General features: G+C 34.2%; 3 protein-coding genes and 2 non-coding genes across 5 annotated transcripts; 2 read left to right on the forward strand and 3 right to left on the reverse strand.

Moving 5' to 3' along the window:
* Positions 1–1,825: 1,825 nt before the first annotated feature.
* Positions 1,826–2,982, reverse strand: LOC108853286 (protein LATE FLOWERING). The gene is made up of 2 exons (XM_018626714.2): positions 2,781–2,982; positions 1,826–2,655 (listed from the first exon to the last, which is right to left on the reverse strand). The coding sequence occupies exon 2, from the start codon at positions 2,643–2,645 to the stop codon at positions 2,133–2,135; it is 513 nt and encodes a 170-aa protein (XP_018482216.1). The 5' UTR covers positions 2,646–2,655; positions 2,781–2,982; the 3' UTR covers positions 1,826–2,132.
* A 7,568-nt stretch (positions 2,983–10,550) lies between these two features.
* Positions 10,551–12,863, forward strand: LOC108849853 (protein SULFUR DEFICIENCY-INDUCED 1). Its single transcript, XM_018623466.2, has 4 exons — positions 10,551–10,765; positions 11,674–11,886; positions 12,117–12,272; positions 12,353–12,863. The coding sequence occupies exons 1-4, from the start codon at positions 10,625–10,627 to the stop codon at positions 12,761–12,763; spliced, it is 921 nt and encodes a 306-aa protein (XP_018478968.1). The 5' UTR covers positions 10,551–10,624; the 3' UTR covers positions 12,764–12,863.
* A 3,575-nt stretch (positions 12,864–16,438) lies between these two features.
* LOC108848739 (pantoate--beta-alanine ligase) lies at positions 16,439–18,173 on the forward strand. Its single transcript, XM_018622170.2, has 4 exons — positions 16,439–17,176; positions 17,251–17,364; positions 17,472–17,603; positions 17,772–18,173. Exons 1-4 carry the CDS (start codon positions 16,580–16,582, stop codon positions 17,892–17,894), a joined length of 966 nt encoding a protein of 321 aa, XP_018477672.2. The 5' UTR covers positions 16,439–16,579; the 3' UTR covers positions 17,895–18,173.
* A 193-nt stretch (positions 18,174–18,366) lies between these two features.
* On the reverse strand, positions 18,367–18,487 carry LOC130512214 (U6atac minor spliceosomal RNA). The gene has a single exon (XR_008945771.1). It is a non-coding gene; the product is annotated as a U6atac minor spliceosomal RNA (small nuclear RNA).
* A 103-nt stretch (positions 18,488–18,590) lies between these two features.
* On the reverse strand, positions 18,591–18,676 carry TRNAM-CAU (transfer RNA methionine (anticodon CAU)). The gene is given in 2 exon segments: positions 18,591–18,626; positions 18,639–18,676. It is a non-coding gene; the product is annotated as a tRNA-Met (tRNA).
* Between the last annotated feature and the right edge of the window lie 2,327 nt (positions 18,677–21,003).

The following is a 21,003-nucleotide window of genomic DNA, read 5'->3' on the forward strand; positions in this document are numbered from 1 at the left end:
TAATTATTTAATTTCCTTCTATGTAAACTAAACCACTAGACAAGGGATGTAGTCTGATGGGTACACAAAAGTGACGAAGTTGCTTTGATTACAAAATCATCCTTTTCTCTTAGAGCAAATTGGATGATCGGGACGACTTTCCTATTGGTCGAGCGGAGGAACCCCTCACTCTTTTTATCCTCATATGAATCTTGAGTCATCAAAGCCTTTATGACTCGGCATGGCACGGTCAACCTATGCTATCTATACTATTAAAGTACAAGCACATTTGGATTTTTACTCTGTTTACCTATATTAAAGAGGTTTTCTTTTGTATTCATTAATGACATTTTAGACATTCTGCATTGGTTTTTTTAATTGTTTTTGGTTTGTCATTAACCACCGGTTTCCTAATTCAATTTTGGTATGTGATTATTCCGTGTTTGAAACTGCATCGTTTTTTCTCAAACTATTTAATGGTTTGGTTTTAAACCGCTTTTTCCTAAATATAATCCCAACTATCTAACAAAAATTATTTATAAAAAATAAAAATTGTTTATTGGTTCAACCAGTGGTTCAACCGGTAACCGGATTACGATTTTAGTAGTTTTTATTGGATTTTTAAATTTTGTATTTTTTTCAAACCCGAACTGAATTTATTTTTGATCAACCGGTAATCCGTTCAACCGCAGGTCTTAGTCAAATTTCAAAACACCGATCAAAACTATAAAACTGTTATATTGATTTATATTTAAAATATCTAATTCAAAATTAAAAACCTAAAAATACATGTATAATATAGTTTTACCGAACATAAATCTGGATATAAAATACATATATGAGAAGGATTATATAAATACATATACAAGACGGATTATATAAATGTGATTATATAAAATTTTCACCAAACATAAACCCGCGCTTTGAAAGCGCGGATCAAAATCTAGTTGGCGTTTTAAAAGACGAAAATCTCATTGTAGTTTGGAGAAATTTAAAAAATTAATAGAAACCAATATAAAAAAGTAATTGCACTAGATAACCATAGAAATAAAATATATTAGATAAATGGAGAAGGTAATGTTAACATTTCTAATTCCCGATAATAACTCTACTAGCTCGCTGTCTCACTATCTCTTCCTCTCTATCCTTTTCTCATCTCTCTCTCTCTCTTGGCTTCCTGTTTTTTTTCTTTAAATTTCATTTTTATCAAACTCCACATATTATTAATAAAAAGTTTTTTTCTAATTTACGATTGGTCTTAATCAATCGTTGTTTTATTATCTTTCTCTCTTTCATGTAAAGTATCTTCTATGTTTAGCTATGGCTTTTTCATTTTCCAAATCTAGATTAAGATCAAAATCGAGTGGTTGGTTCTTATGGTTACTGCACTACTGCTCCCGTCTTCGTTGAGGTTGTTGATCCTTGTGCATGTCTTGATTTGTCGGTGTTTTAGACCTTTGGATCTATGCCGTCGATTTCTGGGTTACATGCGCATGTCTTGATTTGTCCATGAACCACTGTTCGTAGTTGGTACCGCTATGTTTCCTCCGCCTCTATCTTCTCTGCTCCTCCCCAAACTGTCTGATAAGGATCTGAAACTGACTTCTCTATATAATCAATCACCACCGCTGCTGTTGCTATCACCTTTAAAAATAACACATTTTTGCTTGCTGGATCTTGAAGATGTAAAAAACAAACCGACACAGATCTTTATTGGCCAAAACATATTGACATCTTTTTGTTATGTCATTACTTTAGGGAGTTTAAGGTACACACGTGCCTACTATAATCTATATCTAACTTTGCAAACCTAAAACACAGTAATTGAGGACAAGGCGGTAACTTCTCACTTTCTCATGTATCCAGATACCTAATTAAAAAGTTTTCAGCATCAATTCCTAAATATCTTTCATATCATGTATTTTTCAGCTAAATAACCCATATAAAAAAAGTTCCTATTGATTTTTTATATGTATTCTAAAAAAACTGTTTTTATGTTAGGCTATTTCTAATTATTCTAGTGTTTTTTTATATTTTGTTGTACAAATTTTTTTTTTTGAATTACCAACTTTTTTTTTGAACATACTTGAATTACCAACTTTAGTTCACTTAAAATGAGACATTCAGGTCTTTTCCCACTGGAACAATAAACCCTACAGATGGAGGGAGAGATCAAGACAATGATCTCTACCATTCTCACTAGTGACCACGTTACAATTATGATCCAAAATTTGAACACGTTGCTGACCAAAATACCCTCGTCTGCTATCTCTGCCTTGGTGGGATGTCGCCAACACAGCATGAGCACCGTTGGATCTGATGATTGGATGGTCGGGTTGAGCAGCTGGAAAGCAGCCAACCGAGGCAGATGAAGGGTAGCCTAATATGGTCAAGTGGTGCGGAGAAGGGGATGATAAGAATACAGGTAACGTGTGAAGAAAGTCATTGCTGTTGACGAAATCGTAAGCCCTTTTGGCTCTTCTCGCTTCGGTTCTCTCCTTCTTGTGGGCGTTCTGGTGGCCTCCTAGGGCTTGAGAACTCTGGAACTTTCTAGAACAAAAGAGGCAAGAGAATACTCTCGATGAAGATGTGTCTTCGTCTGTCTTGCTTGCTCCTTTAGTTTTGTTGATCTCTTCTTCTTCTACTTGGTGATGATCATCTTCCATTCGATGTTATCTATACAAACGAAAATGTACCAAACATAAGATTGACTTCCAGTGAGTGCCAAAACATCATGGAGAGCCACTGAGCCAGACCTAAACCGAGAAATTAAAATGGAAAGAATATGACTTTTTATATACCTTGAGTTGAAGACTAAGAGAGAGAGAGAATGTGTGTGTTGTGGACTTGAGAAGATGAGTTTAAAAAGGCAATGGAGAAGATGTGAAGTAGAGAAGAAGTCAAGTTTAAAATGGTGTTTGAGGAGAGTTGGAAAACGTGAAGAGTCTGAATCTGTGAGTGGATTCATTACTGCTGTTACTGTCAAGTGTTATGTTCTGTTCTGTTGCAGAGCCAACTTTGGGACCAGGTTCTTTTACCTGTATGGGCTTGGGAACAGAGGAGATAAGAGAGAGACAGAGATTAAGAGAATGAGTAGTTGTGGTGCATGTTGATGAGAAGGAGAATGATTGGTGAGAAAGAGACTTTTAAATTGGGAAATGGAACTTATTTTTTCTTCTGTCTTGAGATTAGGAGTTTTTGGTTTGCTTCTGTTTAAATGGAGTCATATTTGCTATTGGCCTAACCATAACTTGCTCCTTTGTTAATGCTGACCATGCCTTTATTGAACTTAAAGACTTCTTCATTGGTCTTTCACAGATCATAAGATTAGTTCCTTTAAAAAGGTGTAAATGAGAAACATATCAACAAACACATACATTATCTCTTGAACAAGGATTTGGAAAGTGATATCAAGTTGGTGTAAAAAAAAGGAAGGATGCTCCATAACCTGAGAAGCAAATGGGTAGACATAAAAGAGTCCGAAGATGGGTAATGACTGATCGCACCGCCCACTTCCCCTTGCAACTTGTCTTCACCTTGTTGGCTACTTCTCAGTCACACAACAAAAACAAAAGAGATAGTAAAGTAACCATTGGGCACAAAGAAAAGTATACCATTGGGCATTATTATGTGTATGGATCTGTCGCGGCCCATTTAGCTTTCATGTATATGTTATTTCCGTGATCAAGCGCTATATGTTGGGCTTAGCTTTGCTCCTATATTATGTCTCGATGTACTTAAATTCTTTCGTCGTCTTTTCCTCTCAGTTCCTAAGACATTTTTAATAAACTAATCGTGGATACACAGAAGCATCATCTAGAAGGCTCGTAACTCAGTGGGTGAGAGACATGACAGAAAGTTTTGGTGCGCCAAATTAATGAGCTCATGACACTGCCTCGGTAAACGTCATTTTGACGAACTCGTGATATGGATTCATGAAGTTAAAACCTCCCAAACGTAAATGAAACTGTCGGCAAACCAAAAAAAAAAGTAGATGAAGGACGAATATATGTTTTTTTAAAGCTGACGGGTTCATGTTAAGTTGTTAACTAGTTCAGATCTAGGTTCTCAGCCTGGAAGATTATTGGAGAGAAGATCCCACATCGGATATATGATGGGGACACAAGTAATATATAAGAGACTTGGGTCACACCACTAATTGCCAATTGGTTTTAAGTTGAAAGCCCAAGAAACTTGACATGGTATCAGAGCTATAAACCATATTGGTTTCTTCGATTCTTTGTCCTTCTTATTGACCTTAGTATACTCGATTTCTTTCTCTATCGGGTTACTCTCTTTCTGATCAAATGGGTGAAACTGATTCTAGTGGAACCAAAGATGGTTCAGTGGTTATGTCTAAACCACGTCGCAGGATCGATCCGTATGATCTGTCTTCAGGTGATAACCCGGGACACATCATCTCACAACCTCAACTCCGAGGCCCTAATTATGACGAGTGGGCTATGAGTATCCGACTTGCTTTGCGTGCAAGGAAGAAGTTTGGTTTTGTGGATGGGAGTATTCTGAAACCTGATGAAGGTTCTGATGATCTCGAGGACTGGTGGGCTAATAACGCCATGGTGGTGTCATGGATTAAGCTCACGATCGCTCCTGACCTTAGCAGCTCTCTATCTCACCATGAGGTTGCTCGCGATTTGTGGCTGCATATCCAGAAACGGTTCTCTGTCAAGAATGGACAGAGAGTTCAAAGGCTCAAAACAGAGCTTGCGAATTGCCATCAGAAAGGATCTGCAGTGGAAGCATACTATGGAAAGCTTACAAAACTCTGGACAAGCTTGGCTGATTTCCAACGTGCTAAGACGGCTGCGGAGATTGAAAAGGAACGTGAAGAAGACAAACTTCATCAGTTCCTGATGGGATTGGACGAAGCTACTTTCGGAGCTGTGAAATCATCTCTACTGTCTCGTGATCCTCTACCGTCATTGGATGAAGCATATCAAGTGGTTATCCAAGATGAAGAGTCAAAACGTGGGAGTCACATGGTGGAAGAAAGACCTGAGGCAGCAAGCTTTGCTGTTCAGACAAGTTCATCTAATCTGAGACAGAGACAACAATTAGAGCTTCGTGACCCATCAGCGGTGTGTAACCTGTGTGGAAGAACAGGACATCTCGCTGCGAACTGCTTCCGAAAGATTGGATATCCTCTATGGTGGGGAAACAGGCCTCGCTCTACTCTTCAGAATGCAACACAAGATGCTTCTACTATGAGTTCGACTGATCGCAAGGGCTCGTCTTCATCATCATCATCTCGCCGGTCGGAACCAGCTCGTGCGAATCATGCTGCCGTATCTGTTCCGATGAACTCAGCACATTCAGCAATCTCAGATGTGGATCGTTTGGGTTTCACAGGGTTGAATGATCAACAATGGAGAACCTTGGTGAACATGCTCCATGAACGACACACTGCTGATCATCCAAATCAAGCTGGTAAGTATTTCACTGAGTCTTGGATCATAGATTCTGGTGCCTCAAATCATATGACAGGCACATTTGAGTTCCTCATGGATGTCTGTAGTATGACACCAATGAATATAAAACTACCTGATGGTCGCTTGACAGTTGCAACCAAACAAGGGAAAGTTTATCTTGGAACTCACCTACAGTTGGTTAATGTGTTTTATGTTGATGGATTAGACTGTCACCTGATCTCTGTGTCTCAGTTATCCAGAGACAATGGTTGCATAGTGCAAATGTCTGACAAAATTTGTGTTGTTCAGGACCGCATCACTCAAACCCTGATTGGAGCGGGTGAGCAGATCAACGGCCTATATTTCTTTAGAGGGGTAGCTGTAGCTGCAGTGACACAGGTCCAAGAGAAAGAGTCAGAGGAGATGTGGCATCGCAGATTCGGTCATCCTGCCTCTAAAGCAATGGAGCTGTTACATTTACCGGTTTTTACTAGTAGTACTCATTTTGATTCACAGTCTTGCGACATTTGTATTCGAGCAAAACAATCCAGAGATTCTTTTCCATTAAGCATTAATAAAACATCAGAGGTTTTTGAGTTAGTGCATTGTGACTTATGGGGTCCATATCGGACACCAGCTTTATGTGGTTCACGCTACTTCCTCACAATACTGGATGATTTTTCTCGAGCATTGTGGATTTATTTACTACCTGATAAGACAAAGGCACCGACAACACTGAAAAACTTTGTTGCTTTTGTGAAACGACAGTTTGCACGTAAGGTTAAGACAATTCGCAGTGATAACGGCACTGAGTTTACTTGTCTTCGAGCATTCTTTAAAGACAAAGGGATCATACACGAAACTTCTTGCGTGGGAACTCCGCAACAGAATGGTCGTGTCGAAAGGAAACATAGGCATATTCTCAATGTGTCTCGAGCTTTAAGGTTTCAAGCTAGCCTTCCTGTGGAGTTTTGGGGTTATTGTGTGCTTGCAGCCTGCTATTTGATTAATCGTACACCCACGGCGATCCTAAAGGGTAAAACTCCGTATGAGATATTATATGAGCGTCCTCCTCCGTTGACGCACCTTCGTGTCATTGGATGTTTGTGCTATGTTCATAACCAACGACATGGTGGGGATAAATTTGCACCGAGAGGAAATCGCTCTGTGTTTCTGGGCTATCCGTTTGGTCAGAAGGGATGGTTGGTGTATGATCTTGAGAGTAAGAAGATATCAACTTCTCGTGATGTTGTCTTCATTGAGACTGAGTTTCCCCTTTCTACCAGACCCTTTAATCCGGCCCGGACAGTGGCCCGATCAACCCATTAGCTGATGGCCCAGAGAAGGCTCAGTTCTTCGAGATAGCTAGAAAAGAGCATTATCTCGGAGGGGTATGATGGATTCTGCGAGATTAATGGTTATACGCACCATTATCTCGACGGAGGGTATTGGAGAGAAGATCCCACATCGGATATATGATGGGGACACAAGTAATATATAAGAGACTTGGGTCACACCACTAATTGCCAATTGGTTTTAAGTTGAAAGCCCAAGAAACTTAACAAAGATAATTCAACTAAAAGGTGATTAATAAAACAAATGCTTTGAAGGAATCGAATAAATTGCGGATATTAAAATCTAAGCAACAATGCTCTTAGGAATGAATCAATGATTAACAAATATAATAGTATTAATCATGCAGAACTTGATAAGACCTAACCCTAAGGTCCTAAGCAACCAAGTTAATCTAGAATCTTGCTGAGAAACCGTCCAGATTCATGTGATCTCTCCCTTATTCTCGGATTCATAGTTATTATTCAATACTGATTAATAGCTAAGTCTCAAGTCCATTGAATTGTTATTAGGAATATAGAAAGAAATAACAAAAGAAAACACTTTTTGTACTGTCAATGTTTTGCGGATTTGTATTCCACTCAAGAGAACATGCAAAAGTATCATTCAGCTCACTAAAAGACCTACGTCACTAGCACTCTTTACAGTAAACAGATTGTATATTGATATATATTACGTACAGTCGATGAAAGGTTAAACTCCATGGCAGTCACTAATTGGTTTTCTCGAACTTACTCCAGAAACTTTTTGATGGTTGGTAATATACTCCTATGGACTTACAGTTAGATGGTTTCTTGTAGTTTGAAAGATTTGCTTTGTTACATTTTCCTTTTTAATATTATGTTTTATAAAATCCAAAATAGTGATGGCTGATTGTTTGTGGTCCCATGTCATGAGTATGATGATTCCTCTTGTGAGAGCGGCAACGCTTGTTAACTAGTGTATACTGCTCCCCAAACTGTCTAGATTCATTGGGGGTTCTCACATAAATGCCTGAGAGTGACACTGATTTCTTTATTTGATAAAACCACTTAATTATTCTCTAATTATTTTAATCCCTTTTTTTTTTTTTGATCAAACTATTTTAATCCCTTATCTTTTAAGTTGACTCAGTAATTCATACTCCCTCTATTTCATAATAAGTGTCATTCTGAGCTCATTTTCTTGTTACACAAAGAGTGTCACTTTACAATTCTAATGTAAATTATACTAACTTTCACCTGAAAATTAATTGCAAACTGCATTGATTTTATAAATAATTTTATTTATCTAAAATACTATTGGTCAAAGAAGTATAATTAATTACAACTCACATATATTTCAACAACTTTCTTAATTTGTGTGAAAAATGTCACAACGACACTCTTTAAAAACGGAGGGAGTATGACGATGGATCATTGAAATTATATAACTACTTAATTTCCTGGGAACTTTTATCTTTTGTAATGAAGGTTGAATTGCCTTGCACCACTTGCTATCGAATCTGCATAGACTGTTATGTACTCTTTACAATACCCCTTTCGACGTCAATTAAATGATCATTCAACTAAGTAATCAATATAAATAAGAGTGTGTATGAATGAATGGACTGAACCTTTCCCCCCTAGTTTAGAACATGTGATTGATCTAAGCTACGAAAACGCAAAGGAAAAACAATAGTAAAATACTTTTCTGAAAAATATATAAATCTAGAAACGGAATTTATCTGATTATTCAAAATGATTGTTAAAAATAGACTATTAGCTTGAAATAATGGAGAAGACAAAATTGCATAAACTTTTTGAAATAATTTTTCAGTTTAGCTACAGATAAGTTGAGTTAGTATTAATCATAGTAATAGAAAATTTTAATATACATATATATATATAATATTTGTGTTACGAAATTGGTCAGTTCATATAACAAAATGAAAAATTTCATTGAATAGCCATTTTTTCGTTTATCTTCATAAAAATAACATCTAAAGAAAAAAAATGATCAAAATTTTTTTTATTAAAAGGTAAAACATGCATTTATACCATTTAAATTAACTAATCTAGATTTAGTGTTTAGAGCTAAGAGGTGATTTTTGGGTATGTGTTTCAAATTTAAAAAATAAAAATAAAAATTTCAAAACAAAAATGAGTTAATTTGGTCATTTTATTTTTTTGAGTGTTATTTTGTGATAATTTTTTTTTAAAAAATTATTTGAAAGAATTGCCGAACAAAATTCCTATATGAATTAATATTTTTTTTGGTCTAAATGTTAAAATTTATACCATTTTTGTTTGTTTTTTAGAGTTTACAGTGTTGGGAAGTGCAACTTATTACAAATTTTTCAAAAAAAAAAAAAACTTATTACAACAAAAGAAAGGAAAGAGAAGGAGACAACTAGAGAGAATGACAATAGGAGAACTATCTGAATTAATATGGTAAAGTAATTAGACAATTGTCACGCGTTAAGGATCCAATAAACTGTAAAAATGACACGAGCAAGAACCGTCACAAAATACATTTGATTTCGCATAGGTAGTGGTATTGATGCAAACGGTGGACAAAAAGGTACTTGTCTTTCTCAAAAAAAAATATGTACTTGTTGTGGAACAAAAAAATGCTCTTGTAACTTGTAAGTTATAATTGGAATGAAGTGCGAGTATCAAGGAAAAACAGCGATGTGCTTATAGTGTATCGAAAAGGGTTTACCTCATGCCCTGATTAAAACGATTTTATTCAGGATCACAAAATTAAAAATAATTTTTAGTCTATTAATTTAGATCTATTTTAAAAATTACTTTCCACGATAATTCGACTAATTTATCTTCTAAATTCATGTATTTTTTTCTATATGATGTAATTATAGCATATTTACCTAATAAACTTATTTTTTACAGTTTTAGACAGTAGCGAACGCAAGACAACGGCTACGGAGGCACGTGCCCCCAACTGTTTTTAACATTTTCTTTCCTTAATACTATAAAGTTTATCAAATGTTTCTGCTCTAAAATTAATCATAATGGAAAAAATCACTGTGCCCCCAACTAATTAGTTTCCTACATCTGCCACTGATTTTAGATGTGTGTACTTGATGAAGATAATATATTGTTTTAAAAAAAATTATAGTTACACATAATTTTTTTTAATTTATCTTTGGAGACCTTAAGAGCAAGATTATCGAAAGTTTCTTATGGAGTTGTTAAGGAAAGGGGGACCACATAGCGATAGGACCAATGCAAAAAAGGAGAGGAAAGTTGTTAACTAAGCGACGTCCTTGTTGAGTTTATTGACTGTTCGCGGACCCCAATGAAACGTGGCGGCCAGCGATTGGTCCGTTTTTAATTTTTTTTTTTTTAAATTTTGAACAAAAACCAAAAAGAAAAAAAATATAAGGACTTTAGATTTTGTTACCGATAATGATGCCCTAAGACCCTTTGCACGGACACCGTGGAAGAAGCCAAGAAGAAATGCAAAGGCAGAGTCCCACTAGGTAAAACGATAAGCTTAGCTAAAATATTTGACCGAACAGTCAGAACTGATAGCTGATAAGAACAAGAGGCTTCTGATACACCGTAACAATTGATATATGCACCGAATATATAGAATCTGTTGGCCTTGTATAACATACTATATTAATCAAAGGTATAGAAAAGTATATGCAGAGAGATAGACAATAGCAATGGTAAAATCACACGTTTGGCTCGTTCACCTACGTGGTAAGAAGTCTTCAAGTGACGTGGCAGGTTTTATGAACATAGATGCGATACCGTCTTAGTTCATTTATTACAGTTACAACCGTACGCATATAATTATTAGTTCAGAGGTTGTCTCTCCGAAACTGCACAAAGACACATCCGCATACTTCGATTATCGAGAGGAGAGAATAAAAGATGGAGAGAAACTTGAATAAGATGAAGAACAATAATACTAACTCAACAAGGAGCAATCTGGCGAAAGATAATGATCTGTTTCATGTGATTCACAAAGTTCCATGTGGAGATACTCCCTATGTCAAAGCCAAACATGCTCAGGTACATCTTCTTCTTCTCTGAGTCTTATTTTCTGTTTTTCTGTTTTTTCTTTGTGAATCAAATTTTACAAGACTATAAGTTCTTTCATACTCCCTCCGTTTCACAGAGAGTGTCACTTAGACACTTTTCACACATATTAAGAAATTCATTAAAATGTATTTATGTTTTCATTAATATCACATATCTAACCAATAGTATTTTAGATAAATAGTTTTATTTATAAAATCAATGCATTTTGCAATTAATTTTGAGCTGAAATGTTGTATAAATTATATTGGTATTGTAGAATGACACTCTTTGTGAAACAAGAAAAATGAGTTGAAGTGACACTTAATATGAAACAGAGGGAGTATGATAGTTTCTGTCGGTTCCATTTAATGTTTTCTGGACTTAATTAATAATGGGAAATATTCATGGTATAAGATAGAAGTGTAGAAATATAAATGTCTAGGGTGATTTTGGATTGGATGTTGCTGCATATTTTTTACCTGATAAATTAGTGAGTGACTTAGTAGACAAGCTATACGAGCTAAGACAATTAATCTATTTTTTTAAGTTCTCCCGGAGGTTTGGTATTTACTGAGTTTTTAAAACTAAATTTAAACGATTGAACAAAAAAAAACAATAGTTTGGTATATACTAGAAAGTAAATCTTGCGGTGTTCGTATAAGAGTCACTAGTTGCACGGTGCAACTTGCACCAAGCGGTGCGGATTCTTGCGGTAATATTCTCGTTTACTTTTCATCAGAATGGTGCAAAAGGTCTTTTACGTCCCAAAATATTAATCTGTTTTTTTAATATTGGCATATCCTCTACTTCTGATAAGCACAATACCTCACAGCTACTTATATGAAATAATTAAGTAAAATTATTAATAGTTACGAGTATGGAATGTGATTTATTTGCAGTTGATAGAGAAGAACCCGGAAATGGCAGTAGTGTGGTTTTGGAAAGCCATCAACACAGGAGACAGAGTAGACAGTGCTCTCAAGGACATGGCTGTTGTATTGAAACAACTTGATCGTTCTGAAGAAGCCATCGAAGCCATCAAATCCTTTCGTCCTCGTTGTTCCAAGAACTCCCAAGAATCCCTCGACAATGTCCTCATCGACTTATACAAGGTCTTACTTTAACTTATCAACTTGCACTCTTTTTTTTTTAATCAACTTACACTCTTACATAATATGCAATTATAAATATATAATCTAGTTCTCGTCCGTTGCTAAAGTGGATTTAAACACTAACCGACACATAAACCCACATAGAAACTGTAGGTTTTGGAGATTAGTCTTAAGCTATTAATAGTAAAATGTTACCATATCACTTACATGGTGTGATTTCTTATGAATAGAAATGTGGGAGAATGGAGGAACAAGTTGAGTTGTTGAAGAGGAAACTAAGACAGATCTATCAAGGAGAGGCTTTCAACGGTAAGCCCACCAAGACCGCTCGATCCCACGGCAAAAAGTTTCAAGTGACTGTTCGACAAGAAATTTCAAGACTACTGGTAATTAATCCTCCCACTTTGTGTCTAATTGATGTTTTTTTTTTTATTTACCGACCGGTTTAATTGTAATAAATAAACAGGGGAACTTGGGGTGGGCATATATGCAACAAGCCAAGTACTTGTCGGCAGAAGCCGTGTACAGAAAAGCCTGTATGGTGGAGCCAGACGCTAACAAATCTTGCAACCTCGCGATGTGCCTTATCAAACAAGGCAGGTTTGAGGAGGGAAGATTGGTTCTTGACGATGTTCTAGAGTCTAGGGTTTTAGGTGCGGATGATCGTAGAACAAGGCAACGAGCTGATGAGCTCCTGAGTGAACTAGAGGCTTCGCTGCCACGTCGACGAGATGCTGAGATGGAGGATGTATTGGGAAATATCCTAGACGATGACTTTGTTCTTGGGCTTGAACAGATAACGACTAGTAGTTTTAGATCTAAGAGATTGCCAATCTTTGAACAGATCTCTTCTTTTAGAAATCAACTAGTTTGCTAGTGATATGATTTTGTGTGTTTGTAAATGTATCATATATTTCCTGTTTCGTAGTTTTGATGGGTCTAGAAAATATGTGTTATGTTTTCTTGCCTAAGTTGTGTATTTTATACAATAATAATGTCCCTTTGTTCAAAAAAAAAAAATACAATAATAATGTCCCATTGAGGACTTTTACTTACTTTACGGTTGATGTTGGTGGTTGAGTGTTAAGAAATAAGACTAAACGATTAAGGCGGATGCCAAAATATGGTGTTACCAAGCAATAAGTAAATGACACAAATATTTAATATGGTTTTCCAAATTGGCTGGCTACATCGACAGTTGAAACTCTTTTTTACTACTAGTTGATTTTCCCGTGCTCATGCACGGACATAAATATTTATAAATTAAATATATTATAAGAAATGAATGATATTTACTTTTAATTTAAAATTAATTTATAATTTGTTTATTAATTTAATTATACATATGATTTTAGATATTTTATATCTAATCGATTTTGTTATTTTTATAGTTGATTTAGTTATCAATTGGACATATTGAATTATTCATATTTTTTGAATTCATCATATTTTTTGAATTCAACTATAGCTTTTTTGTTCTAAATATATTAATTTTTTGATTGATTTTCTTATTTGCATTTAGGTTGATTGTTGTCTTAAATATGTAAGTATATTTTAGTAAGATTATGTGTAACTTAAGATATATTTTTGTTAGAATGACATAAAAATAAACAAAAGTATCTTTTCCAAAAGACATAAACTAATATAATAATAATATTCTAAGTCTCATACATATATATAAATTTTACAAAGAATTAAATTGTAACAGTGAGTTAATATTTTATTTTGTATTTGTTCATATGTTTTAAGTCATCCTGTTATTTAAATTTATAAAATAAGCAATTTTTTATTATATAATTATATATTCTTATAAAATAAATTATATTTTCTTATTTTTATAAAATAAATAAATTATCTTTTTAATTATCTATGATGACAATAAAAAAAGATCTATGATTTTAGATATAAGTGGATTAGTCAAGTCAGTCATGTTGTAGCTATTTAATGAAAAGATGTTTATTGTTAAATTTTATTTTTAGTTTTGTAAATATCTCTTAAAATATGCAGTAAAAATGTGTTTGTTTTTGAGAAATTATATTATCTAAGTAAAATATAATTTATATTTTTCTGTTATTGTAAATATTATAGTCAACTAAATATATGAAAAACTATATATATATATATATATATATATATATATACATTTCAAATACTAATTACAAATTATTTTTTGTCAATTAAACATAAATCAGTTTATGTTACTTAATTATTTTATAATAAAATAGATGCATATATAAAACCAAATATATTACTTTGAAAATATATATTCACACTGTAAAATTATGTTTTAAAAGAAAAATATTTCTTTCTTTTTCTAATATCAAGAGCATATGTGTGAATCTTTTTTTTATAAAATCACATTGTACATATATTTTTTCATCTAAGAATATATAGATAGAAGAAAATTATTTATTACTTCAAAATATATTTTATGTTATTAAAAAATATCTTTTAAATAAAATATTACTATTTTGTGAACTTTCTTTTTTTATGAAATCATATTATATATACATATATTTTCGTTTAAAATTGTTTTTTATACTTTATAAATATTTCCCTTTTATTTTATATGGTTATTTGGAAAATTTTAAAAAGAAAATAATAGTTTTTTAATTCATTAAGGGTATCATAGTAATCAACATAACGTGAGCGCGACACATAGGAAAGTGACTTCTCAAATAATATTTTAGAGATTCAAATCAGTTTCAATTTCTTACAAAAACACAATACATTAGGACTATTAGAGCATTTCTAATGCAAATTTTTATTTTATTTTCCTACAACTCTATTATTGAGTTGTGTTTTACTCTATCCAACTTTATTTTGGAATAAAAATGTAGTGAACAAACAAAAAATGTATTGCTCTATTTATTATTGAGTAGAAATTAATATAGTGGAATTAAAACAAATCTATTCTATTAATTCTTCAACATGTCCAATTGATATGAGGTTATGTCTACTTTTTAATTTTTATAACTGCCACTAAATACATCTTTAATATATTTTTTTTATTAATATAACTGTCAAATCACGTAACTGGCTATTAATCACGTAACGGCCCAAAAGGGCGTATGATTCAATATGATTTGATATCGTATTTTTTTGTGAAACGCCCATTACTGCATAATTATATTTCTTAATTTCTTAAGCATGGTCATTAATCACGTAACTGGCTAAAAAGATATTATACAAAGATTATAATTATTAAAGCCTCTTATAAATCATTTTAAAAAGATATTATACAAATTAAAAACAAAAATAATTAAAAACACAAAATATAAAAATTAAACTTTTAAAAGATGTAAAACAAAAAATTTATCCGCCCTTTTAAGGGCGGGTCAAAATCTATTCTATTAATTATCCTGTATGACCAATTAATAAAAGGTCCTTTAGAGCATTGTTAACCGTTCGTAACTTCCTCGCCATATGAAACGATAATTTGGGCTTCGAATATTGTTAACCGTTCGTAACTTTCCTATTTCCTGTTTTTATGTTCAAATAAAAAAACAAATAATTTGGACTGAATATTGACAAAAAGACGAAGCCTTACCATATGATACATGTACATACTTACAAAATTTATATATTCTATTAAATTCATATCATACAGAATATGATTATACAAACACACAAACATAAAAATTATGTTTCTTTAAAAAATAAAATTAAAACTAAAACTAAACAACTAAAATTAAAATTAAAAATTATTATCATGATCCGATATTCTACATATTTTAGTTTAACGGGTTTTAAATAGATTTCTACATTTGGACCCGCCTTTTTATATTTTTTAATTTTATATTCTTTTAGAAATTTAATTTTTATATTTATATGTTTTAGTCATATTTGTGTTTTTCATTGTATAACATTTCTCTTAAATAATTAATAGGAGGTTTTAATCATTGTATTAAAATAGTTTTACCATACATATATCAATATGTTATGTTTCTATTTTAATAGTATTGACTAGATTCGGATTCGCCTTTAGAAGAGCTGGTATATTTTTTTTGTTTTTATATTTTAGAAATTTAATTTTTATATTTATGTTTTAATCATATTTATATTTTTATTTGTATAATATTTCTTTTAAATAATTAATAAGAGGTTTTAATAATTATCGTAAAATAATTTGACCACACATATATCAATAGGTCATATTCCTGTTTTAGTATATTGATATTATATAATGAAAAAACGTAAATAAAAACATAAATATAAAAATTAAATTTATAAAAAAATGTAAAAAAAAAATATACCCGCCCTTCTAAGTGCGGGTCAAAATCTAGTTTAACTTTAAACTCTAGTTTGGAATAGGAAATGGAATGGGTTGAAGATTCTCTCAACTAACATATTCATGATCTTAGATTCGATAAGAATGATTAAGTAGAATCAAGCTTGGTTCAAAGTTAAACTCTACTGAACCGTTGAAAAAAAGAAACTGTATCGAACCGGTTCAAAGTTGAAAGCTATCAAACCGTGGAATTTTTGGTCAAACCGAAACACTTGGTTTTGTTTTGGTTTCGTGTTGCAGAGAGCCTATACGATTCATACCGGAAAATAAATGAGAAGATAAACTCCATTTTTATCAGCTCGGGAACAGCGAGGAAAACACCAAAAGACATATCTGAGTTCTGTCGGAATCTCCCCAAATCCGCCAGTTCAGTATTAGACAATCGAGATCCTCTCCAAAACAATGGAAACCAGAGAACCAGAGGTCATCAGAGACAAAGAAGCGATGAGAAGATGGTCAAGAAGCATGAGATCCCAAGGGAAGACAATCGGCTTGGTCCCCACGATGGGTTTCCTCCACGACGGCCACTTGTCCCTCGTCCGTCAATCCCTCACACTCTCCGACGTCACCGTCGTCTCAATCTACGTCAACCCAGGCCAGTTCTCTCCCACGGAAGACCTCTCCACTTACCCTTCTGATTTCTCCGGCGATCTCTCCAAGCTCGCCGCCGTTTCCTCCTCAAATTCCGATGTAATCGTCGTGTTCAACCCGAGAAACCTCTACGACTACAACGACGGAGAGAGGAGGAAGAAGAAGACAAACGGCGGGGGAGGTGGAGGTGGAGGGAAGGTTGTGGTGAGCTGCGTGGAGGAAGGTGGGTTAGGGCACGAGACGTGGGTTAGAGTGGAGAGACTGGAGAAAGGTTTGTGCGGGAAGAGCAGGCCTGTCTTCTTCAGAGGCGTCGCCACTATTGTTACTAAGCTTTTCAATATCGTTGAGCCTGACGTTGCTATGTTTGGCAAAAAAGATTATCAGCAGTGGCGTCTTATCAAGAGAATGGTGAGAAATCTTACAAAGAATGCTTGTGGAGATTTGAATGTGCTTCAGATTGAATGTCTCTCTTCTTTATACAGGTTCGAGATCTTGATTTTGGGATTGAGATAGTGGGATCGGATATAGCTAGAGAAAAAGATGGGCTTGCTATGAGTTCTAGGAATGTTCATCTCTCAGGTGAAGAAAGGCAAAGGGTATATAGTTAACACATCCCATGTCTTTTTTTTTTTTTTTTCAAATTGAACAAGTATCAGAACAGTTTGTAGGCTTTACATTTTGCTTTAATGTTATGGTATGGCAGGCGTTGTCTATAAGTAAGTCACTGGCCATGGCTAAAGCTTCTGCGGCACAAGGGAAAACCGGTTGTAAAGAGCTTAAGGATATGATCATTTCGGAGATTGTTGGAGCTGCAGGAAGAATCGATTATGTCGAGGTAAGCATCATATGGTGTACTTTTAGATAATGTAAGGAACATACTTTTAGCTGAACCAGCAAAATTTATTTGAAGTGGGACACTATGGTGCGAATAAAAACAAGACTATACACATAATATTCAGTGTTGATGTGAGGAATGATTGATTGTGTGTACAACAACATGCAGATTGTTGATCAAGAAACTCTTGAAGGAGTGGAAGAGATAAAGAGTGGAATAGTGATTTGTGTTGCTGCCTGGTTTGGAACGGTTAGGCTCATAGACAACATTGAGATTAATGTCGCTGTCTAGCTTCTCCCACTTTCCCATCAAGTTTCAAGAGAATCTTCGAAGTTTTGATTGGTAATTATGCATCTGAAGCCTTTGGAAAGAGAGAAGAACGTTGAAAATCAACGTGTTTATTATTTTAGCTTTTACAATATTTGTCTGAAAGAGAAAGATTGAAAACACAGAATCACATTTGCACACTCTTTGATGTCTCCATTATATCGTCTCGTTAAACTCAAAAACCTGAGTGTGTTTGATTTTTGATGCAAGCAAGAAGAATAAATATTACTCCCTTATATAACAGAGATTTATCTTATACATATACGTTGTTCAGGGTTACATGATCAAAATCCTTTATAACGAGCTTTTAAGGTACTTGAACAAGAAAATATGCAAAATATAGCAAATAAGGTGAGTTATGTGTAGCAAGAAAATTAGATCAGCTGTTGTTGACAAGCTATTTGCAGACACAGGTAATCAGAGAAGGAAAAACCCAAAAAAAATTGGGTTAGATCCACCCGAGGGTGGAGAGCCTTAACCGGATGTGTTCAGGACCCGAAGGTCAAATCCCGTCTCTGTCAGAGGAGATGCCAACCATCTCTCCTTTCTACGAACACGTTTTAGTTTCCTTTACTCACTAGATATATACTCAGAGCTAAACGACTTAATAACCGATGTGGGACGAAACATGGATAATCATTTGAGAAACAAAATTGATAATGGGGTGAGAGAGGCTCGAACTCTCGACCTCAGGATTACTCAGATAGCTATGAGACCTGCGCGCTAGCCAACTGCGCCACCACCCCTGTTGTTTGAGTAGCTCAGATATATTGTTAATGTATGACGAGACGAAAACTCTTGTTAGGTAATTTGACTTTTTATTATCTTTATCTCTCCCTGAAGCTGCTATTTGACTCTTGAATCTCAATGTAGATTAGCGTCCCTCCTTAATGAATGTAATTTGTGTTTCTTCGGATTGTATCTATGTTATCTGACACTGACACTGACATTGAATGTTGTAGATACAAATCTTTGTCGCTGAATAGCTTAAAGCCTTGTTTCAATTTAGTTTCTGGAATTTTTATTTTGATTTCCTTCTCATTTTCTTCCTCCTTGTTGTGATTAGGCATGTTTTAGTCGTGTAGTTCTAAGGTTCTATTACCAATGGGTTGGACATGTTGTTGGTCTCCATCATTATGCATTCATCTACGTATGCCTGAGATTCACTTTACTAAGAAAAACTCTCTCCAAAGTTCCTTATATAAAAGATTGCCCAAAGGCTACTTTGTTGTTCTCTTGACTTTTCCTTACATTATATATGGCTGGAGTGATTCCTCTTCAAAACTCTGGTTACTCTTCTAAGAAGAACACCTTGGAGGTGGAGGAGAATCCAGATGTTGGAACTTCAGAATCTTCTGGTAAGTAAGAGTAGTCATCATTTAAAAATATTTTTACAATGAGAATCTTGTCTTTGTTCCGTTTCACTTTATGGTCCCACTGCAGCTTGTATATTATCATCAATGCAGCAAAATTCTTGTATTCTCTTGGCTTTAGGGACACAGCCATGGGCGAATCTACTTGGACCAGGATGGGTGCAGCTGCCCCCACAAAAAAATTACAACAAAATTTACTCTCACTAGAATAATCATATACCTGCAGCATTGTAGGCTAAAACCTTCTCTTTGCTCCCACATAAACTGATGTTCAAATCCCCACGTACATAATTTTACACTGTTTTTATTATTTAATTTTCCTTATTTTCTTTTTCTGATTTAACTTTTTCCATGTGTAATGTGTTATATTTTTTTTTTACCTCATCGTTCTCTTCCTTAGTTCCTTCCAATATATTTTGGTCATTTATTCTGGTTATTCAGTTAAATTTTGTTTTAATAAATATAATTTCAGGTTTTTTTGTTAGTGGTTCATTTTTTTTCTTTTTTCAGTTATATAAAAAGGTTTTTTAGCTGTGTTTGTTAGTTTTTTTTTCTTCTACGTGTTTAAGATATAAAACTCATTCTTGTAAAATATCATATAAAACTAACTAATAAATTTTTGAAAAAGTTTGCCCTTGTTAAAAATATTTCCTAGATCCGCCGCTGGATACAGCCAATTTGTTTTATACTCTTGGCTTTAGGGACACAGATTTTGAAGGTGATTTGAAGTCTGTATGGGATGAAGCTGTATATTTAGATTCTTTAGACGCCATCAAACGTGAAAGCACATTTAGAAGAAAAATCTCCTCAATGTCAGTGGTCTAGCATAAGAAGATACCAGTTCATTTCAAAATGTTGAAACACACAAACCTGCTAAAAAAAGAATATTTTAGGTGAGAAGATTTGAATCGAACTTCCTTTAGCAAGAACTTATTGATGACTCATTTATTTCTTTCCTTATTCGCTAATAGCAAGATCTGTTAATTTATTCCCTTAGTAACATCCGGAGACACTAGTTTGCTGTGCTTCTCCGTACCTTGTGATCAGCTATTGTATTTGCTCTGCAGGCAAATAAGATATCTAACACAACCAGTTCGGATGAGTGGATGATTAGTTTTACTGATATTGTCCGCGAAGCATATCAAGGAGCATGTACAGTGCCTCTATACCAGTGGTTGCATCAGAGCATGGAAGCAGTTGTGTTGATGTATGAGGATTGCTTTGACCTCTATGTTCTTCAAACTCAAGTTATCAACAATTCTGATGGTGGTGATGATACACAAAGCGGTAGCTGGTGGAGAAAGCTCACACAGGGAAAAGCTAAAGCTGCCTCATCATCAGCCTTGCGATACTCTATAACCAGTGATTTCTCATTGCCAGTTAAACGAACAAAGGAACTTAATGATTATTCAACAACATTGACATTGTCCTTGGTGCTTCTTTCTCTGCAAAAGTGTGTATTTTTTTAATGTCTTGTGCAATCTAGAGAAGTATGTTCGTTCATGAAAACTCAAACTCTGACCTTTGTCATCAGTAATCCCTTAAAGTTAATTACAAATTTATGTCATAAATCATAATTCCTAAATTTAGATGTGATTTGGGCGATTTATTTCTCTAACATATGAAAGAAAGAAAGAAAGGGAAAAACATCGTCTAGATTAGAGGATCTGGAGTTAGCCAACTAAACTTTGGGAATACAT

Source organism: Raphanus sativus, chromosome 4 (genome assembly GCF_000801105.2).
Source record: "Raphanus sativus cultivar WK10039 chromosome 4, ASM80110v3, whole genome shotgun sequence".
Lineage (NCBI taxonomy): Eukaryota > Viridiplantae > Streptophyta > Magnoliopsida > Brassicales > Brassicaceae > Raphanus > Raphanus sativus.

What these genes read in the sequence shown, in the direction of transcription:
- LOC108848739 (XM_018622170.2), top strand. Translation starts at nt 16,580, where the DNA reads ATGGAAACCAGAGAACCAGAGGTCATCAGAGACAAAGAAGCGATGAGA. An exon ending in GGCGTCTTATCAAGAGAATG is followed by an intron (nt 17,177 to 17,250) that starts GTGAGAAATCTT and finishes TTCTTTATACAG; the next exon opens with GTTCGAGATCTTGATTTTGG. An exon ending in CAGGTGAAGAAAGGCAAAGG is followed by an intron (nt 17,365 to 17,471) that starts GTATATAGTTAA and finishes ATGGTATGGCAG; the next exon opens with GCGTTGTCTATAAGTAAGTC.
- LOC108849853 (XM_018623466.2), top strand. Translation starts at nt 10,625, where the DNA reads ATGGAGAGAAACTTGAATAAGATGAAGAACAATAATACTAACTCAACA. An exon ending in TCCTCATCGACTTATACAAG is followed by an intron (nt 11,887 to 12,116) that starts GTCTTACTTTAA and finishes TCTTATGAATAG; the next exon opens with AAATGTGGGAGAATGGAGGA. An exon ending in AAGAAATTTCAAGACTACTG is followed by an intron (nt 12,273 to 12,352) that starts GTAATTAATCCT and finishes ATAAATAAACAG; the next exon opens with GGGAACTTGGGGTGGGCATA.
- LOC108853286 (XM_018626714.2), bottom strand. Translation starts at nt 2,645, where the DNA reads ATGGAAGATGATCATCACCAAGTAGAAGAAGAAGAGATCAACAAAACT.